Source organism: Cryptomeria japonica, chromosome 5 (assembly GCF_030272615.1).
Source record: "Cryptomeria japonica chromosome 5, Sugi_1.0, whole genome shotgun sequence".
Classification (NCBI taxonomy): domain Eukaryota; kingdom Viridiplantae; phylum Streptophyta; class Pinopsida; order Cupressales; family Cupressaceae; genus Cryptomeria; species Cryptomeria japonica.
In genome coordinates, this window is record NC_081409.1 from 308,910,706 (window position 1) to 308,933,560 (window position 22,855).

At 36.2% G+C, this 22,855-nt stretch overlaps 2 protein-coding genes across 2 annotated transcripts; both read left to right on the forward strand.

Annotated features, from left to right (window-relative positions):
• The first annotated feature begins 413 nt into the window (after window positions 1–413).
• Window positions 414–1,337, forward strand: LOC131057119 (replication protein A 70 kDa DNA-binding subunit A-like). The gene has a single exon (XM_057991302.2). It carries the CDS (start codon window positions 414–416, stop codon window positions 1,335–1,337), a length of 924 nt encoding a protein of 307 aa, XP_057847285.2.
• Window positions 1,338–5,921: 4,584 nt separating this feature from the next.
• LOC131057117 (uncharacterized) lies at window positions 5,922–6,858 on the forward strand. Its single transcript, XM_057991300.2, has 2 exons — window positions 5,922–6,249; window positions 6,296–6,858. The coding sequence occupies exons 1-2, from the start codon at window positions 5,922–5,924 to the stop codon at window positions 6,856–6,858; spliced, it is 891 nt and encodes a 296-aa protein (XP_057847283.2).
• Window positions 6,859–22,855: the final 15,997 nt, after the last annotated feature.

Here is a 22,855-nt window from a genome sequence, read left to right on the forward strand (position 1 = left end):
GAGCTATAGACTTATCCCCATGTGTCCAAGTATTCTTTATATCAACATTTGGGAGCAACCCTGAATAAACTACGCGATTTCGATTAGATATTTCTGATGGTACACACAAGCACAAAACAACGTTGCCCAAGAAGTATAATGATTACATAATCTCTCAAGAGATTAAGATTGGATCCGTAATAAAGTTATCAGAGTACAACTGTCCCAAATCGAGTAAGACACTGTAAGGAGCAAATTATTAGAGTGTTTTTCAGATTTAAAAATATTGCTTATAGAATTAGAAAATGTAATGTTGATAGTTTGTTTCATTAAACATGTGTAGGTGGATTACGATTATATGCCTAGAGATCGTATCTACAATACATGAAATGACTGGGGAACCAATCTCCCTTGATGCAGACCAGTACTGCTAGATGGATCAAGCGGCACAGCTCACCCCTACTTTGAATATTGGAGTAGATAACCTCCAAAATTCAGGGACACTCTCTCAGACAAAAGTACTATTTGGAGTAAAGCGACCCCAAAGTTCAAGTGGGGTATTGAGCATAATTACACCTATAAAGAACTTGAATCCATTCCAAACAAGGTGGACTATCAAATTTTGTGTGACTATAAAGAAAGAAATTCATCAATACAATAAGCAAGCAGGAAATGGTCGAGTGTTTAGCTTCGACATTATAGACAGTGAAGGGACAAAGACACATGTATCAGGTTTTAACAATATGGCAGATACACATTATGGTAATATACACATTGGAGCTACGTATAAGATTTCAGGTGGGGTTGTGAAAACTGCTAATAAAATTTATAACAAACTTAACAGTGGGATAGAAATAACTCTTGTGCCTGAATCAATAGTAACCCCCTGTGAAGATGGCCCTTCCATTCCAAAAAACCATTTCTCATTCATGCCTATTAATGAAATACTTGAGCAAAGTAATAATTCAGTCATCGATGTTATTGGTGTTGTTATCTGTGTAGAACCAAGCTCAACAATCAGAAGAAGAGATGGAACAAAGGTCATAAGGCGTACCATAAAGCTACTGGATATGTCTCGAACTACAATAGAAGTTACGATATGGGGAGCACCATCTGAGAAAGAAGGTGTCCAACTGCAACAAAAATACTACCTTCAAGAGACAATAATCCTAGCAATCAAGAGTGGACGTGTTTGTGAATATAATGGAAAGGTATTGAGTACATCAAGCAACACACACCTAATTCTAAACCCAGCGATATTAGAAGCTAATAAATTGAGAACTTGGTTTGACCAAAATCTAAGTGACACACATGAACCTTCGGTCAAGTATGCTAGCTTACCCCCGCCAATTACATGAATGACAATCAGCGACATCCGACGACAAGCAGAGCATATGGGACAACCTCATCATTGCATACTGAAGGCAACAACTGTACGCATTAAAACAGAATCATTTTGCTATCCAGCATGCTCCAATCAGATAAATGAAAATGAGTGCAAGAAACGATTAATTCAAAATGAACAGTTAAATTGGTATTGTTCTAAATGTGAGACAACACTCACAGAATGTGCTTATAGATACATAGTTCAAATACAATTAAAAGACCATGCAGATACATTATGGGCTATAGCATTTGATGAAGGAGCGACACAACTACTGAGTATGTCTGCTGAAATGTTGTATAAGCTACAGTTCGACCCGGATGCAGAAAGTGATACTGAGGAAGTAATAAAATCTGTACTAAACAAACAATACATCTTCAAATTGACGTACAAGAAGGAAAAATGTGATGAAGAGGAACGACTGAAAGTAAAAATTACTAGGGTAGAACAAGTAGATTTTGTTGCAGAAAGTAATATCTTACTTGAACAGATCAAAACAATGCATGATGAAATGGGAGTTGAGGAATAGATTAAAAAATTATAAAAAACAAGCATGTACAATGATTGTGAATTTTTCATAGAACACAAAACAAGATATAACCTCTGCGGCCCACTTTATAAAAAATAAGTTGTATACGAATGTAAATATATATTTGTTAAATGTTGTATAAATAGATATATGATGCAATTAGCACTTTCAATGTATAGACGAATGCAACTATATATTTGTTAATGTTGTATGTATAAATAGATATATGATGCAATTAGCACTTTCTTGGTCATTTGACTTGTATAAATAGATATATGATGCAATTAGCACTGCAATTAGCACTTTCTTGGTCATTTGACTTGTATAAATAGATATATGATGTAATTAGCACTTTCAATGTACAAACGAATACAACTATATATTTGTTAATGTTGTATGTATTATTCAGAGCACACCTTCTTCCAAATATCTGATTCTATGTTTTTCTCATTAAACTTGTATAAAAATATATATGGTACACTTAATGCTTTCTATTATTTTACTTTACGTGTATTGTATTCATAGCATTTTGTTTCATTCATGATTTTCAATTGCCTGGCTATAAACTATCTAACCCCAAAATGTGTATATCAATAACAAACAATGAATTTGTTTACAAATGGCCGATTGTAATAGTCAAAAGAGGCAACTTAGCTCGAGGCAAATAGAAATAAGAAGAGAGAATTGTCGGAAGAGAAGCCAAGATTATTATGCACAACACAAAGAACAAATTGTGACACATAGACAGCTGAGAAGGGAAGAGAAAACTACCCAACACCAACAACAAATACTACACGTGCCTACGTCCAGAGATAATCCGATGTTTACAATGGCATTGAAGAGATTTCGTTAGAGAATAGACACACTAGCTAACCTAAGAACATGTCATGTGTGTAAGGAGTCCTACCCAGGCATGCTCCTTTGTTCGTCAAACCTTGATAGCACTTGTAGAAGGTGCTTTAATGAGAAAGGCCTGCACAGCTTCTCTGTAAGCAATAACATGGATCCTGGTGAGCAGCCAAAAGTCCTAAAAAGGCTAACTCAGATAAAAAAAATTCTTATTGCTAGAGTAAACCCTGTCTTGCAAGTGAATCATACAAATGGAGGTCAATACAAGTATAGTGGGCATACAGTCAGCTTCCCACAAGACATAAAAAAATATAGAAAAGGAGCTTCCACGAAGAGTTTCTGACTTAGATGTGCTTATAATGCATCGATTAAATACTCAAGGTCAGTATTATGAATGCTACGTGAGGAGGTCACATGTTAGAGATGCATTGGAGTACAAAGTAAAAAACGATCCGTATTATAAAGATGTTATAATCAATGATGATCACTTGTCAGAACTCGCTGAAAGAAGGACAAACATTTCTGACAAATTACATACCATTAAAACTAATGATGAATTTATAAACCTACATAGTGGTGATCAAACTGATGAAGAAGAATCCAAAAAATGAAATACCAAACATGTCATCTTTTGTGGCTAAGTTGCCAAATAGACACCGTGAACTTGAAATCATAAAGCAGACATTGGAGCTTGAAGACACTATAAGTGAAAGTATTACTTGGCCTACAATTGATACGTCTCTAGTTAATGAATATAATACTGAGAGCTTACTTGACATAGAATTCCCTACACTTTTTCCAAATGGAACTGCTCTACAATCCCAACCATGATTAAAGGAGGTAAAAATGCATGAGTATGTGTTACACCAAATAAGGTTTTATGACCAAAGGTTTGGAAGGCATCCAAGGTTTCGATATTTTATATTCAACATTATGATGCACCATCGCAGTCAGGGACTTGCGACAATATTCATTAAGAAAAATGTAGAAGAGAACATACCAACCACTGTTGAAAACCTTCATGCACACCTCAAAACTCTCCCAGACACACAATTAGCTGAAGAGCTTATGCATTTTGGGTCATCAATGAGAGGGACAAGGCCATATTCGAACAAGTGTCGCTCTGAGTTATCCAGCATGATTAACCAAATAGGATCACCCACATTATTCTTCACACTGAGTGCGGCTGACACAAAGTGGCTAGATTTACAGCAGCTATTGACAAATGATATGGCTCTGGCAATGCAATCAAACAAGCATCGTCTACAAAATGTGATTAATAACCCACATACTACATCTCTATACTTGCATCAACGATTTACTATCTTCCATGAAGAAGTCATCGAGAAACTGAATACAAAAGACTACTAGTACAGGTATGAATGGCAACATCGAGGAACGACCCATATACATGGATTTCTTTGGCTACAAGATGCACCAGACATGGACAATCTTGATTGGGAAAATAATGACGAGGTTAGAAAGGTAAGAATGTTCTTTGATAGGCATGTCAGCACTTGGAACAAGTGAGAAGTATCAATGAGAAATAATACAATACATCACTCTACCCGTGATGATCCATGCCTCCTAACTATGCCTGAAATATTAGCCACAAGCATGTCAGAAGACTATGACAACATAATTAATCGAGTCCAATGATGCACAAAGTGAAAAGAGGGTACATGTTTACGTAAGAAAGGAAAAAAAGTAGAGTGTCGATACAAAGAACCATGGAAAGAGCAAGAAACCTCCACATTATCATGTGATACAAATGGCACAAAGGAGTATAAACCTACAAGAAATGATGACCAACTAAATATACATAGTCTAGAAATGTTCTCGATCTGGAGAGCCGATATAGATTGCCATCCTATTGTGTCAAGACAACTCGTCTTAAAATACATTACCAAATATGCATCAAAAGCGGAAAGGGCTTCAGAGAGTTGCAAAGATATGCTAACAAGAATAACCACGAGCCAACGGACAAGAGATGCTGCAGTAACTGCATATAGGAAATTCATGACAGAACTTCTGGTTGAACATGATATTGGTGCACAAGAAACATGCCACATGCTACAGAAATTGCCCCTTGTTGTGTGTAAAAGAACTTTCACAACCTTGAATGTTGGTTGAAAAGTGCTACACTGAATAAGAACAAAAGAGAATGAAAAAAGATTGGAACTTAGTTGCCTGGATTCTTATATAGAACGCCCAGTAGAAATGGAAAGTACATCACTATTAGAATCTGCAAGATCATACTCCTATGCAATAACTCGTAAAGGTTCGAAATGGAAACAAACAACAATAAAAGCCATTGTGAATGTTTTCCCAAAATTCTATAGCATTCCAAAACAAGATTCAGAAATCTTTGAAAAATTTTGCTGGAGTGAGTTACTTCTATATAAGCACTTTCGAAACATAAAACAAGAGATAGGCCTTGACCGTGAGACAATAATCGCAAATTGGAATCAAATGAATGAAAATAGGTATAGTGTATGGCATGTAAATCGTACCACCGAATAGGAACCGAATACTGAAGAAGAAGAAGACAGTGAGAATAATATAGACACAGAAAGTGTAATGGAAATGCACAAATGGGAATTACCCTCACGAATGGGAATAACAGGTCATATGGACATAGATGAAAATGAAATGCTCGGAAGGCATGAGTTTGATCATAATTACAAATGGGATGAAATAACAGTGCCGAATGATCTACATGACATGGCATTACAATTCATAGCCATGGCAAAAAATCATTGCCCAAATGAACCTATACCATTTGTTTACAAAGTACCAGAAAAGACCTTATCAGCAGAACAAAAGCAAGCATTGGTAATAATCATGAATCATAGTAACAGCATTACGAATGGAGGATTATATATGATTATACAAGGAATAGCAGGTACAGGGAAATCTTATCTAATCAGTTGTATAAGGAATGCACTTCAAGGATACACTCCTTATAGGCGTCAAATCCTTACACTGGCTCCAACAGGAATAGTTGCATTTAACATAAATGCAGCAACAATACACTCAGCACTGAAAATCCCTATTAAAGATATGCACCCATTGCAAGGGAAAGCATTGACCGTGCTCCAAGAAGACATGAAATATGTATGATACATTCTCATTGATGAGATGAGCTTCATAGGACCAAAACTACTTCTACGAATAGACATGAGGCTACATGAAGCTTTCCCAAATAGACAACATTTACCATTTGGAGGGATATCCATAATTTTGATTGGCGACCTTGCACAATTACCACCTATAATGGACAAGCCTATCTATGCTTCATGCTCAAGTGCCATAGCACTATGGAACCTATTTACAACAACAGTATCCTTACAAACAGTGTTCTGCCAACAGGGTATAGAACTAGTGCAAGCAAGATTCAAACAAATCCTTACCAACATACGGAATGCACAACCAGAACAGGATGATTGGCAATTGTTGATGACACCCACAAGCAAGGAGCTTACACCTATTTGCTACAAACGACATGGTAAAGAGCCATAACAAAAAAATGTTATGAATATTGAATCGTCCAGTTGCAATTAGCGAAGCTGTAAATGTTCGAAGTCAGCCAAATGGTGAATATGAGGATGAACAACTTGAAAAGCAAATTCTATTATGTAAAGGCCAACAAATAATGCTAACAACCAATATATGGACCAAAGCAGGCCTCGTAAATGGGGCTCTAGGTGAAGTAGTCGACATTGTGTATGAATATGGCTCCAAGCCACCAGATATTCCAACATATGTAATAACAATAATTAATAACTATACTGGGCCATCATGGAATCCGACATATCCAAAACTTGTACCAATAACTCCAATATCAATGGGAAACAGAAGACAAATCCTGCTTAAGATGGCGTGGGCTGTAACAGTCCACAAATCCCAAGGCTTAACACTCCAGAGGGCAACAATTGATATAGGAGCTACTGAAAGGCAAGGCTTGACATTTACAGCCATATCTAAAGTTAAAACATTAGACGATCTTCGTACAGAACCTGGATTCTCCTTTGAAAGATATTGTAAAATGCAGAACAACCCATATACAATCATTAGGAAGCAAGAAGAAACAAGACTACAACAACGATCGCTGTAAAATAAAATAAAAGTTATATGTCAGAATTATAGAATATTGGATGAATGATTACATATCTCTATAATTATAGTTGTTCATAATTTTAGACATCTAAATCTTTACAAGTTTATTTAGTACTAGAAAAGGTTGTTTAAAAACTGATAGATTACTTTCTGTCAATTGGATATGAAATGATTAATAAATACAACTTTCACATGCTAAATTTATACTCTCCAACATAATGATAATAATTAAAGTATATTTTACAATGGGATGATCATTGCACCTTTGTTTTGGTGCAAGCGCTAGTATAACATTTGAACATAACACAATCTTCAAAAATTAGACTTTCAACATAAAATATAAAAAAACATTCCATTGGGAATTAAATAACATTAAAATAATTAATTGTGCACCTAGCAACACCTCTTGCATGTCACCAAAAGCACACCGCACAACGGGCGGGAAGGAGGTGCTTGAAAAATACGTGTAAGGATTTCCTAACTTACAGCCTAAAAATAGGAAAGATTCCTTATAGGATTATATAAGAGTATGCTACCTTCAAGAGAATAACTATTTCATTTTAATTCCCAAGGTTAGCTATATGGAAAGATATTGGTCATCATGAAAGGCTCGTAATTAAAATTAAATAAAATAATTTTCTTAAGAAAATCAATATTTGAAACGTCCATAAATAAATCAATAACTTAATTTCTATGTAAATTTTTTTAACGAATTAACTAGCAAGCATATATACAGCCTTAGTTGATTAAATATTGTATTAATATTTTATACTTAATTTAACATCCACTTTTATTCTTAAACTAATTTAATTTTCTCATATTATTGTTTGACATTGTGACTTATTAGATTTTCTAAAAGAAATATATACATGTAAATTAAACTAAAGGAAAATAGCATTTGTATTAATAAAGATAATATGCTAAGTTGAAATAATACAATTTAAGTTATGGGTGCCTAGTAATATAGGCCAACGCTAACTACCAATTAAAAAAATAACAAAATTAGGAGATCCATTAATTTTCATGGAATGAGCAACTAATACCAACCATTGAATAGATTGAATCTTATCCATTACATCTAGGGATTGTTACAACAACCGTAATTTTCCTTATCTCAATAACAAGGCTAAATTTTTGCTCTCATTTCCTCATTTGTTGATGAGAGCTTGCAAGGAGAAGGATGGAGCTTAAACAAATGCATCACACAATGGATTTATTGGTCGAATGAGGAGCTTTTCGTAAATACTCCAACAAGGTTGAGATTCAATTTTAAAACTCTCTATAGATTTTATCTATGAGGACTTATTTCCTTACATTTGTTTGATCTATCACTATGCCCATAATCCTATAGTGTGTATTGTGTTATGAGTAGTCAACTTGTGGCTGCCTTAACTCCTAAATAAGCTACATAATCATTATTATAACCATATATATGTATTTAGGTCATCCTAGGAGTTATACTTAAGTATCTAAGTTGGCCTAGGTGGCATCCTTAAGATGTTAATGAACAGGTGGTCGTAGTTCAGTGATAGCTCGGTGAGAGTCTTCTCCAAATTCTCTTCTCTATCTCTATATTTCTCTCACATCAGATTTATCTTCATTCAGTTATTTTTATCTTCAATCATCTGTTGCTTGGAGTTGCATGTGATCTATGACCGACATCAAATCTTGGCTCGGTTCTTGCTTCTCACAGAATCTAACATGGTATCAAAGTCATGTTGTTTGGTATAGCTCATTGTTTTTTGATTTATTTGAGAGATTTGAGACTATTAGATGGCTAATATTTTCCTTTAAAATGAAGTATGCTCTTCTCTTGCATTCTCATATGACCTAGAGAATTAGAACAGTTTAAAGGAAAATAAGCTTCTAGTTAAATCTGGTTTTATATATGTGTGTTCTTGTAAGATCTGGGAGATTGCAGCTTTTTGGTAATATTGGAAGTTTAATGAGCATTTCTAGAGTGTCCAAAAGGCTTGAGAAAGTCAAAAGTGACTTTTACTTCACCCAAATCGGAGTTTGGAGGACACAATAAAAAAATCAAAGTGAAATCTTTTTACTAGAGTTGTTTTCATTTCGGCTTAATGATTCCAATAATTTGCAAAAAAAATAAAAAACTGGGTTTTCTTCCCAACATCGAAAAAACTTTAGGGTTCCTGGTGTTGTTCTCAGAAAATTAATATTGTTTGCAGAAATCAGGTTTGGATAGAGCCTCAGTTATTTTCTAGTAGGCAAATTTAGCAACCTTTCTTAAAAGTTGCATAACTTTTGCCCGGGTGTCAGATTTTTGCAAACGAGTACTTGACAGAAAGTTGGAAACAAGCACTTTCCATCCACACAAGTTTCATTGAAAAATTACGTCTTTTCTCATTAGATATTGCAAGTTGAATCAACTGCATATTATTCCTTGAACAAGTCATATCTTTCACCTCACAACTCTGCTTTTTCAACAATAATAGTTGTTGGAAAGGTATTGAGATGCATTGAGCAGCTATAAGGCTAATTTTTTCAAATCTTGTATCAAATTTATTTTTCTTAAAACTTTCTATTTTTGGCTATTAGAGCCTTGGAAATCATTGTAATCTGATAAAAAGCCTTGTAAACGCACTAATTATAAAATGCCAACCTTGTAATATTTGGGGGGGTTGATTTATGAGACTAGTGGAAAGGGGGCGGTGTCTCGTGTGTCTTATTTCTTGCACTTTTCCTTATTCATTGCAATCTTCTTTTTTGCTATCATGGATGCATCTACAATTCCTCTTTTAACGCCATATAATTATTTTGAATGGAAATATAAGATGATAATATATTTGAAAAGACATGGATATCATCATATTACTATGGGACTTGAAACTGAACATCGGGATGTTGCAGAAATGATTAAATGGTTTAATAAATGTGATGAAGCTTTTGGTACTCTGTGTATGTCAGTCTCTCCTAGCCTTGTTTTTCACATTGAATCTGCCACTACACCAAATGCAGTGTGGACCACTTTGGAAAACCTCTTTGGTAAGCAAGATGAGCTAAGAGGTCATCAGCTGGAGAATGAACTCATAGGGCTAAATCCAACCAATTTTGACACTATACAAGACTTCTTCACAAAACTCAAGTCTATAAGATTACAGTCGGAACAGTGTGGAACTAAGAAAGATGATAAGCAACTGAACTTGAGTATTCTTTCTATGCTTGGTCCTAACTATTCAGTGTTTGTTTCTACATTCTATGCTCCAAAATGTGCCCTAGGTACCACATTCAAAACGCATTCTCTAGATGAATTTGATGTAGACCTCACTAGGGAGTAGGACAAATTTGTTCAAATGGGTACAATAATACCCTCTAAATCACATGCCTTAGTTGTAAATCAAGGCACAAAAGAATAGAAAGGGTCTAGTAAGCAAGATAAGAAACAAAAGAACCAAGGAGAGAAGAAGAAAGATCAGAAATTTGCTACTTCAAAAGAAGATAATCGGGCCTCTTCATCAAAAGGTGAACAACCTAAGAAGGAGAAGGTCAAGTGTTCTTATTGTAAGAGGCTTGGTCATGATGAACATAAGTGTTTAAAGAAACAAATTGATCACCTTTCACATCTTCTTGAAAAAAATAATATCAAGGTGCCTGATTTAGTCAAATAGAGTTCATCAGAAGGATCTTCAAAGGACACATGTATAAGAGTACGGGAAAAGTAAAGGGTAAGGCCCTAGTTGTTGTTGCTTCACAACCCAATTCTTGGATAATTGACTCGGGTGCTTCGCACCACATGGATTCTTCAGAAGACGATTTCATCTCTTTAGAGCCATGTTCTATGCCTACTATACGGATGGGTGATGACACTCTTGTTGAAGTGCATGGGAGAGGATCTATTGATGTGAGTGAAGGAACATTTGAGGATGTTCTTTGTGTTCCATCTTTATCAACTATTCTCCTATCTGTTTATCAGATCACTCACACTAGTTTTGGAAAGCGAGTTGTTCACACTAGATATAGTGATAATTTGTGAAATGCATAATGGGTCTACTGTTGTTGTGGGAAAAGCATATCATCGTTCCAAATTATATCAGTTTTCTCACTTTGTTCCTGACTCTCCTTCGACGGTTTTACTCACTCATGCAAATGAGGTGAATTGTTTGTGAAATCAACGGTTTGGCCACTTGAATTACCATTACTTGCAACAACTTGGTCAACAGGACATGGTTTCAGGGTTGCCTTCTATTTGATTTTTTGATGGAGTTTGCCACAGATGCATTCTTGGTAAGCATCCCGAGGAGAAGTATGATAAAGGAAAAGCATGGAGAGATACACAACTATTGAAGTTGGTACACACTGACTTGGCAGGACCATTTCCACAACCATCTTCAGTAGGGCTAGATATGTCTTGACATTTATTGATGACTTTTCTAGATATACATGGGTTTACTTTCTAAAACAAAAGTCTGAAGTCTTTGATAATTTTCTAGATTTCAAATCTTTTGTAGAGAAACAATCTAGGAATTTCATCAAGATTCTACATACAAATAATGGGGGTGAATATGTAAACAATCAGTTTGAACAATTATGTGCTTCAGAAGGTATCAACATGCAACACACAGTTCCATACAGTCCTCAGTAGAATGGTGTTGCAAAATGCAAGAATAGGTCTTTAAAAGAGATGGCAAATTGTATGATTCACTCCAAGTCTTTGACACCTCAGTATTGGGTGGAGGCTATAAACTGTGTGTGTTACATCCAAAACAGAGTTCCTCACAAAGTTGTAAAGGGGGTAACTCATTTTCAAGCTTGGATTGGTCGAAAATCGACAGTTAAGCACTTCGGAGTGTTTGGTTCTCTTGCATGTGCCACATTCCAGCAGAGAAACGTGAGGCTATGGATCCATAGAGAAAGCCTTGCATATTTGTTGGGTATCCAGATGATATCAAAGGGTATAGACTTCTCCATCCCTCTACTCATGAGTTGTTCATTAAGAGGAGTGTTCGCTTTGAGGATAGTTCTTCTAGTTCTTCTCATACCACTTCTCCATCCACTATCACATTGGAGACATTGCATCGTGATGTCAATTCTTTAGAGGATATTGATCTAGCTAATCTTGATGAGGAGTCTTCTTCCTCCACTTCAGATGGTGACAATGATGATGAGGATTCACATTCTTCTCATAGTCATCATTCAGAGGTTGATGAATCTCCCCCAAACTTTCCAGCCTAAGTGCCTCTTTGGGCTCGACAAACATTTGAGTCAAAAGGAGATTGGCTTGGTGATCCATCAGATACTATAAAAACAAGGTCACAATTTCAACAAGCTCCACATCTCTTCATTGCTTCAGCTTCCGATCCACATTCTTTTCGAGAAGCTTCAGGTGTTCCCGAGTGGGATGCTGCAATGCAAGAAGAATTCAATTCCTTAGAAAGGAATCACACATGGGATTTATTTCCTCTTCCTAAGGAAAGGAAACTTGTTCAATGTAAGTGAATCTATCGAACAAAATTTACAGCAGATGGGTCAGTTGATAAGTATAAGGCTCGCTTGGTAGCAAAAGGTTTTTCCCAAGTTCCAGGGGTTGATTACTCTGAGACTTCCACTCTAGTTGCTAAGATGAATTCCATTCGACTTGTCCTTGCTATAGTTGCGCCTCATCGTTGGGAAGTTCATCAGATGGATGTAAAGAGTGCATTTCTTCATGGTGACCTTCAGGAGGAAATCTACATGGAGCAGCCACAGGGATTTGTTCAAGATCCCTCACTTGTGTGTCAACTTCGAAAGTCTCTCTATGGCCTTAAACAGGCTCCTTGAACTTGATATACCAAGATGGACTCGTTCCTTTTGATAGTTGGTTTCACTCGGTGTCATTCTGATTCGAACGTATATATTTTATAGTAGGATGAAACTATCACATTTATGGTTTTGTATGTTGATGACTTGTTGATCACGGGGAGTCACTCATCCACCATCAAGGCAGAGAAAATTGCTCTACATGATAGATTTTTGATGTCAAACTTGGATCTTCTACATTACTTCTTGGGTATTGAGATCACTTGGTCTTCTTCATGTATCTTCCTTAGACAACCCAAGTATGCACTTGATATGCTCTCTAGATTTTGCATGGTTGATTGTAAGCTTGTACCTACTCCATTTTTGTCAGGAGTCAAACTTGAGGCTAAGTGCTCTTCACCCTTGGTTGATGGCACTTTATACCGCCAGCTTGTTGGGAGCCTCATCTACTTGACTCATACAAGACCCGACATTTCATATGTTGTGGGCATGGTCTCTAGATTTATGCAAGAGCCACATGAGTTGCATTGGAAAGCAACTAAGAAAATCCTCCACTATATTCAGGGCACTCACAATTATAGAATTCAGTATGCAGCAGGTGTGGATATTGACTTGGTGGGATATACAGATTTAGATTGGATGAGTATTTCTCAAGATCACAAGTCTACTTTGGGGTATTGCTTCTCACTTGGTTTTGGTCCAGTTTGTTGGTCGAGAAAGAAGCAATCTATAATTTATCTTTCATCAACAGAGGCTGAGTATTAAGGGGTAGTTAATGCCATCATTGAGGCTATTTGGCTTCAAAATATTCTTACTGAGTTTGGTATTCCAGTTAGAAAGCCTACCATCATCTTTAGTGATAATTAAAGTGCTATACAGATCTCAAGAAATCCAGTTCATCACCAGAGGACGAAACACATTGAGATACATATGCACTACATTCGGGAGTTGATTCAAGAAGGCATCATTGATCTTAAGTATTGTTCTACATCAAAGCAGACTGCAGACATCTTCACCAAACCTTTCACTGAAAACGAGTTCCTTCATTTGCAATCTTTTCTTGGGATGCAATAGGTGTCTACTTTTAGGAGGGAATTCTTAGTCCTTCATTCTTTCTCTCTCTATTTAGGGGGAACTATTCCTCTTATGGGGAGGTTCTTTTTTGTGGGGGGTATCTATGTACATGGGTACCTAACATGGCCTCATTTACCAGGACCCATCTTTTCACCCACCTAAGCTACACTTAAGGGCGGATGTTAGTGTAGATTTTTTTATTTTCCTTATGTTAGGGGGTATTTATTTTTCCTACACATATATTATTTAAGCTTGCTTAGGTTATTAGGAGTGATTTATATGAGGACACGTGACGAAATACTTCAGCTACATGTGTAACTCTCCACCTCACATTGGTAGTTGAGTTACACACCCTCTTTTGGCTTGTTGTGCCACCTCTCATAACCACTATTTTGTTATTTCCTAAGTGGGCTATGGGGTAGTTGGGATTCTCACCCTCTTTTGGCCTTATGTGTCAACTTTCTTAACTCCTTTCTTGTCTTCATGTGCCACATGTTTTGGAATTTACCAAGAACGTAAAACTTCCCACTTTTTATGGGAAATAGGAGTTAATGTACCCCACTATACTCTCACCTTCACTAGTTCAGTGATATCTCAGTGAGAGTCTTCTCCAGTTTCCCTTCTATGTCTCTATTTTTCTCTCATATCAGGTTTATCTTTATTCAGCTATTTTGTTCTTCAATCATTTGTTGCTTGGAGTTGTATGTGATCTACGACCAACATCAGATCTTGGCTCAATTCTCGCTTCTCGCAGAATCTAGTATTATCGTCATGTATAGTATTGAATTCTTATTGAAGACTATAAGAGGTATCCCCTTTTAAGTGGATTAGGAGGTTGCCCCCTTGAAGTGTCATATTACTATCAAATAGTTGTAGCAAATTTCCTATTATATTCTTCTTGTGCAATTTATTTCATTACATCGGTGTTTTTTTTCTTTACTTTTTTGTAGGCATCAAATTGAAAACTCAAGAATACATACAAGGAAGATGTTGCCATCAAAATGGCTAAGTATCAATTTATTAGGAAAAAAATCCAATGTTGACCTTCTTCGTAATTTTCAACTTATTTCGTGAGGTTGAGTATAAAAGAAAGTCTTATCCCCTCATTTAAAACATCTCTCATCAAGAAGTTGACTTTGAATATCAAGCATTTCCATTGAACAAGCAATCAAGCATTATTAAGGCAGTGAAGAAGAGGTCAAGTATTCAGATTTTCAAGCATTCAAGATGGCATTCATAATCAAGTTTATGTGAAGACATGCATGAGTTCCTACCTAGTAACAGCAGCCTATCATGAAGACTTCAAGGCAAGGGAGATTTGTGAATAGAGGTATAACATTTTAATTCAACATTTATTCCAAATCTAGCTTCTTCCATGTAAGGGTAAGCTCTCTTTTCTATTTATTCTTCATTGTAGGGTTAATTCCAAACCTGGGATTTGACCTAAGCAAACCCCTATCAACCCAACATCATTTTTTCCTCTCGTGTGTGGAGGTTTCATATTTAGCGAAGAAGGAATATAGATTCAAAAAGTACAAACTGAGACAAAAAGAACCAACTTTTGAAGAGGCAAAAAAGCTTAGATAATGGCAATTGTCGCATGGTGTCAAACACTTTTTCGATAAAATTTTAGGAGGATATTATGAGCGACATCTTGATCTTGAATTTGATATCAACACCTGCATCTAATGCCTTTAGGAGTAGGATGCCTATTGACATAGTCCAATACTTTCAGGCTCAAATTGCAGACACGAGTTCCTCTTTGTTTCATGTTTTCAAATCTATACTCAAAGTCTACATATATGATCCGTAGCTTGTTGTTTATGATGATTACTCTCAATTTTGCATCATTAGCCATAGTTCTTGCATTTCATCATTCTATCTTATCTAATTGCATCAACAATCAACAAGGAAACTACTAATCATTATGCCTAGCTCTTCTAAGGGTTTGTAGTTGGATCTATTGGTTATTTCCTTAATGTGGATTGTGATGTGAAGGAGTTCTATTCCTAATTGCATGTTTAGGCTAGTGAATCCTATTCCAACAACTCTACACATATAAAAGAATAGCAACCCTATATGATTCTGATTCATCATCATTAGCAATTAACAAAGAAAATACATAGTTGAAATTTGGTGAGCTATACATGTAAACTATATTTTGTTGTCTTATGGATCTTCCCAAAGCTAGAGTATAAAATTCTTCTTCTTGTTCTTAAGCATGCTCAACCTCTTTAGGGTCTTTCTACTTATGACTCCCACTTGAATCCTCTTCTTCCTTTCCATTCTCAAATCCATCATTCTTTTCTTTCTCATGTGCGTCTTATTGATTTAAACTTCAAAATGAATTTTATTTTTTCCTTCATTTTCTTTTTGCTATTTATGAATATACATAGTTCTAGAATCTCTAAAATTCACATATCTTAAAAAGACAAATTTCAAGGTTAGAGGATTCCAAAGCTTGTAACCCCTAAGATTTTTCATATCCAATGAAGATGCATTTTTGAACTTTTTATCCAATTTATAATTCTTTTCTTTAGGCACATGAACAAAAGATTCATAACCAAAAACCCTTAAATGTGAAAGAGGTGTTGAATCAAGAGCCTTACAATGAAATCCATTTATCAATGAGCAAATAGTACTCAAAGCTTCCAACAAAAAGTAGCTATCCATGTCACGCACTATAACATACTTTTAGCTCTTTCCATCAAGATTTGGTTTATCCTTTCTACCACCCAATTTTGTTAAGGTGTACAAAGTAGTCTTTTGTCTAATAATACCTACATGCTTGCAAAAATCATCAAATTTATTAGAATAATATTTCCATCATTTTCCCATCTCAAAACCTTTACCTTATGGTCTTATTATTTTTCTCTTAAGGTTTAAACTATTTGAACTTATTAAAAATTTCAATGTCTAAAATAAATCTAGATGATTCTTGAAGCATCGTCAATTAAGGTTGCAAAATATTGAGATTTTTCAATAAAACCAACATCAAGAGGACCAAACACATCTACATCTGTATGAATGATTTCTAATTTACTCTTTATTTTATATATAAAAAGATGGTCTATTTTTTTCTTAGCAAACATGCAAATCTCACAAAAATTAAAATACTCATCATGATAAGGAAAACCATCAACCAATTTTTTTATTATTCATTATAGTCTTTAATCATTTCGCACTTATGTATCCTAATCTATTATGTCACAAAATACATGTATTTTCATAATTTTTATTTAAATGAGTGGAATTGTAAATAATAGTGGCTTCTAGCCTAAACAAGGTCCCTATTCTTGATCCTCTCACCACCATCAAATCTTCACTCACCAACTTACAAGCAATCTTATCAAAAGTTACATTTATTCCCAAATCATTCAATTTTTATATTAAAATTAACTTTTTTACTAATCTAGGGATATGTAAAACACCTAGGAGATTTTTTATCCTCCCATCATTGAAACACAACTTTACATTTTCCCATCCAAAAATTGAATATGGATTATTATCCCCAAGGTATACCAAGATTATTTATTTATTCCTAGAAAAATATAATGATAAGCCCACATTTAATGATTATTTAGCTCATCATTTACCATTGACCAATATTATGTTGATTTAGTTATTATTTCCTTGTGCGATAATATATAAATATCCTCTTTATCAAATGAACACTATTATATCTATTTTAGTTGCTTTATTATAGCTAAATTTAGTTTATGGATTATAGTTCATTAGGGCTACATATGTAACATGTAGTAGCAATCAAGATTTGGAAAGCAAATATTTTTCTTTTGTTTCATCTGCATCTTAATAACTTCTCAACAAAAAATTACAATGCCTACTTATAAATGAATGTTCTTTCTTATAAATAGCAATTATAAATTCTCTACCTCGCTCCACAACATACTTTATAGCTCTATATTTGAGTAAATATGCATACTTCACATGCCCAAGCTCACAATACACATATGTTAATGTATCTCTTGTATATAAGCATACACTAGAGTGGTTACAATAGGGGTGGCATCTTATATAAACTTAAAATAAGCAAACATCGACTTATTTCAAAAGAAGTGCGTAGACTTGAAGAAGCTTAATTATTTTAGAAATAACACCATATTTATAAACATATATTTATTTGTATTTTCTACAGAACTTGGGTCTATAATCCCTCCCCTAGATTCTCGTGTAGGGTACTACAACAATTAAACATCAATTTACATTTTACACTACAATGGCGTGCAAGCATATAATCCCAAAGCAATAAACTTTAAATATCAATCTTCAAGGACCTATTGAGGGACTCATTTAGTGACATGCAAATGGTACAGGACTTGCTCCCTACCCTAGCATTATGGCATCATCCATTCCCTAAGCAAGGAGAGCCAACCTAAACCCATTATTCACAATTTTTTACCAAGTTCACAAATACAAAGTTTCACATCTCACAATTACAACACCACAAACTTGCCAACATCACAATTACTTCTAATTCACAAGATCAATAAAATATATGCCCTTTTTCCCTGTTGTCTTTAACAAGAGGCACAAACATGTAACAATAAAACAAGAACTACCAAATCGAGCATAGGTTAAGAAGGGGATTAAAAGACTGAGCTCTACATGAGGTTGTGAGGAGTGGGCTCCTTCTTCAAGTCATTCTCATCATGACTCTAAGAGCTTTCTCCATCCCATTCCAAGTCTTCTCACACCCATCCCTTCGAAAACAAAAAGTAACTTTCAAAAAAACAAGCCTCCCAAACTCCTCCTCCATTGGAGGTTAAGTAGGGATTCAAACCTAAATCCCTTGGGGAGGTGACACTTGTTGACTTCTCATTCTTTCCTCTCATCACAATCCCACAAATGTTCACACATGTGGAAGACTTTTGAAGAGATGTGAAATGTACTTGTACACTTATCCCAACCACCTTATAAGGTGGCTCACACATGTGTGAACCTTGTTGCTCTCCCCAAGATTCATAAATGCACTTTGGGGAGTGGGATTGGAGAGTGACAAGTCACCTCTCCGAGCCCCCAAACCATAAATTTGTCATTCCTTAAAACGGAAATTTTAAAAGGGCCACATGTTGACCCAAGTGCAATATAAGGACTTGAAAAGACCCCTAACCCATAGATATTCAACCTAGGGTCCCAAAAAAACATAAAAACGCATAAAATAAGATCATTTACAACCCTTTAAAGACCCCTCAAAGATCAAATCATTGGACTTTTTAACTCTTACACCACTCGCATCCAAACACTTTATTTTCAATCAAATAAAACCACAAGACAATAAGGTTGAACTTGACTCGCAACAATGGACCATATTGGACTCTCTTCTCTAGACACAAGGCCACATATAATAAGTTCATTAAATGAAGTAATTGGCAAGGTTTAGTTGGTTCTCCCTTCTTCCATTGACACTCATTTCATATGTATTTTCTTTAAATACCTACTTGGTTAGGACATCATGTTGATCACCTACTTGTCAACTTCAACAAGATCCAATTTGCTTGTTAGTAAGTAACAACATATACATACATGATTTCTTCCTTTGTGTATTAAAAGAAATTTGATTGCACTTTTAGCAATGATATCCTATGCTCAACTTATACACTTAACTATATCATTCAATTGATTTTCTTTGTAACTTCAACAAATTCAAATGCATATACCTCATAACTTACCTTAGGAATACCTCTTGTCAATTAGAGTTGTCTTAGAGTTGTTTTGATTCACCCTTGCCCATGACTAACTAATAGTCCTCTTGAACATCTTTACAATCTTGAAGATCCTAATTCATCCTCGAACTATCCATATTCGACAATGGTCCAATACTACACATGCTAAACAATGTGAGTCAATACATCAATTGGTTCACTAATTTAACATAAATGAACTTATTAAGAAGTGGTGGAAGTTACAAACAAGGTTGGTGCCTTACATGAATACTGAAAAATGAAGCCCTCCAAAAAAGAAAAAATCTCTCTACATGTCAGGATGTCCAAGAAATTAGTCACAATGTGATATTTGCAAAAAATGAATATAGATAGATCAAAAGAATTCCTCAATACCTTTCCAATGTCGCAAGATTCAAATAAATTAGATAAACAGACAAAATTATGAGCTTGAAAATCCAAATGAAAGACTTGATTTCAAACACCAATAAATTCCACCAACAACAAAATCTAATAATGAGACCTACACCATTGAAAAGTGCATGAAACTGGCCTACTAACAATATCTCGTTTGTGAAAATCCGACACTCAAGTCAAAAGGTATGATGATTTGAAAAAGCTACCCAATTAGGACATTAAGGGGGGGGAAAAGGCCCCCCAAGGCCTTGCCGCTAGTCAGCTAGGTGGTGGCAAGGCTGAGCACCACTTGAAGACCGCCCGAATGTCAAATTTAAATGCAATGAAAAAAATAATTTTAAAAAAAATGTTGAATCATACCTTTTATCCAAGCTTGCGCCTGCCAATGCAAGCCAAATATTCTACAGACTACTTTGAATTTGTTTTGTCTACCGCCTACATATGATCTATATGGCCATTGTACGGTATGAATCCATACTATCGTATGGATAACATTTAATGCAACTATGATCAAACCCTCAAAATGACTCAAAAAAAATTGTTGCCAAAATATGAAGTGCCATATATGAAAAATAAGGGTGTTTGAGCCTTTTGGACTCAATGGTGAAGTCCATTTTGTGCCAAAATACTCCTAACAAAATCTCATGACCAAGACACTCTCAAATCTCAAGAAGAGTTTGCAAATTTGGAGCTCTAATACTATGTAAGGGTTGATAGTGAGCTCAAACGCCCCAAGATCGCCTACAAAACATACATAACCTTCCACAATAGAGCATAGCAAGAGAATAGCTTGCTTGATCATGGATACAATCATATGCAATGATCAATAATGGATCAATGATAGTACATCTCCTATTATTTTGCAAATGTACTAGAGACCTTGCTTATATAGGCAAGATGAGAGATAAAATTATTAATGACAAGTGTGTTAATGTTTTTTTATTATTAATAGTAGCAAAACAAGGGTGTTGATCTTGTATACAAACAGCTTGTAGGTGGCATAAAAGAAAGATAGCAAAACAAGGGTGCTAACCCTATACAAGCTCAAGTCAAACAAGCCATTAACAACGAGTTAGAAGACCACTATTAAAAGGCCTTCCAAACCAACGACAACACAATTGCAGAAAGCTAGGAACCCACCTCAAGAGGGGAGAGAATCACCCACAACTTGACACAAAATTTGGGGAGGTAAGGGTGCTCAGGAGACTTAACTTTACGCCTACGACAAACAACAGTCCAAGCAATACTATTATTAGGAACATCATTGCAAGTGGGATCAAACAGGGAAATCCCCTCAGAGCGTTTGTCAGCACCTGGAGCAGACTCACTAGGAGAAGACTGTTGTTGTAGAACAAGAGCAACAAGAGTAAAAACCACAAGGCCTAAGGAGGTCACACCCATAGGATCCAAGGGGGTAGCAGAGGCCACATCAAGAGTAAAAGGCACAAACTTCATCTTGGAAGATTAATGCTTTTTATTAATAAAACAACGTTAACTAGTGCGTCAACCCTTTACAAAATCAAACACCATCCATAAAACTTTTAATAGCAACCAACAAGGGCATACCCCAAGTACCAAAAAAAAGGAGCAAGTCCCAAACAAACAAGGTCAAACAAGAGAAGGAAAAACCTGCCTAACCATCAACAACCCATACCCCACTCAAGGAGGGGTTTGGGGGGGTGCGGAGGACTTCCCCTTCTGCCTGCGACAAACAACCATCCAAGCGATACTGGCATTAGGATCATCAAGGGAATGATCAAGCAGTAAGGGCCCCTCTTGGACACCATTAGTAGCTCCAACATTGTGTTGCAACGGGACGGCAGGGGGCTGTTGTAGAGGAGCAACAACAGGCATAGATCCAGTAGGTGAAGAGCGGACTCAAGGAGGGGTTTGGGGGGCAGGGAGGACTTCCCCTTCCGCCTGCGACAAATAACCATCCAAGTGATACTACCATTAGGATCATCAAGGGAATGATCAAACAATAAGGTTCCCTCTTAGACACCATTAGTAGCTCCAACATTGTGCTGCAGCAGGATGACAGGGAGTTGTTGCAAAACAACAGCAGGATGTTGTAGAGGAGCAACAACGGGCGTAGATCCAGTAGGTGAAGAGCGGAGCTGCAAATCAGAGGCAATAGAAGTTGAATCCACCAAGGCAGGAGGAGCCATACCAATCGAATCAGCATCATCAACAATAGTAAGAGGCACCTCACCATCCAGAAAGGAGCCATCTGTAACAGAATCAACATGGATGGTCAAATGATCAGTAGTAGCATCCTTCCACCAAGTAGCAGCACCCTTGTGGCATGAAATAGAGCAATCCGAAGCAAGATGACCCGTAGAGAAACATTTCCGACAGCGAAAAGAGAGGCCCTCAAAATCCAACGGTTGAGTCCAAGGCCAATCCCCAACCATAAGAACCATATCTCCTAGAAGAGGTGAGGAGATGTCAATATCAACTAAGATGCGAGCAAAGGTGGTGTGTCCATTAAAGACATAGCATCATCAACATTTAAGAAATGGCCAATAGAGTTGTTGATAGCCTCATAGCAAGAATACTCCCAAAAATGAAGAGGGAGATTTGGAAGGCGAACCTAGACTGGATGCACATTAAGCGGTTCAATGAGAGGGTTAAAAGAGGTTGTCCAAGACTATGACAGAGAGTGGGTGCACTCCACAAGCCCACAACTTGCCCAAAACCAAATCCTGATCAGTCAAAGATGTAAAAGAAGCAATGAAAAAGCCTTTAGCACAAGGAAAAAGTTCAATGTTATGAGCCACCAAAGGTCTCCAAGAGTCACTCACCCAACGATGAAGGTCAAGTATAGAAGACCAGAACCCAAAGAATCTGCACACTAAGCACAGCGTTGGTAGAACCCAATGTTGTCCACCACATCCTATCCACAAACCACCACAAGGGGGGATTTGGCACAAGGAAGAGGTCGAAATCCCTTGGAGGGTTGGGCAGCAGATCTGGCCACACAAGCAAAGCTACGCCTGCCAGCAAAAGAAGGTCTAGGTGGGACCTTAGCACCTAAAGCATCAGCAATAGCCAGCTAAGAGTCAT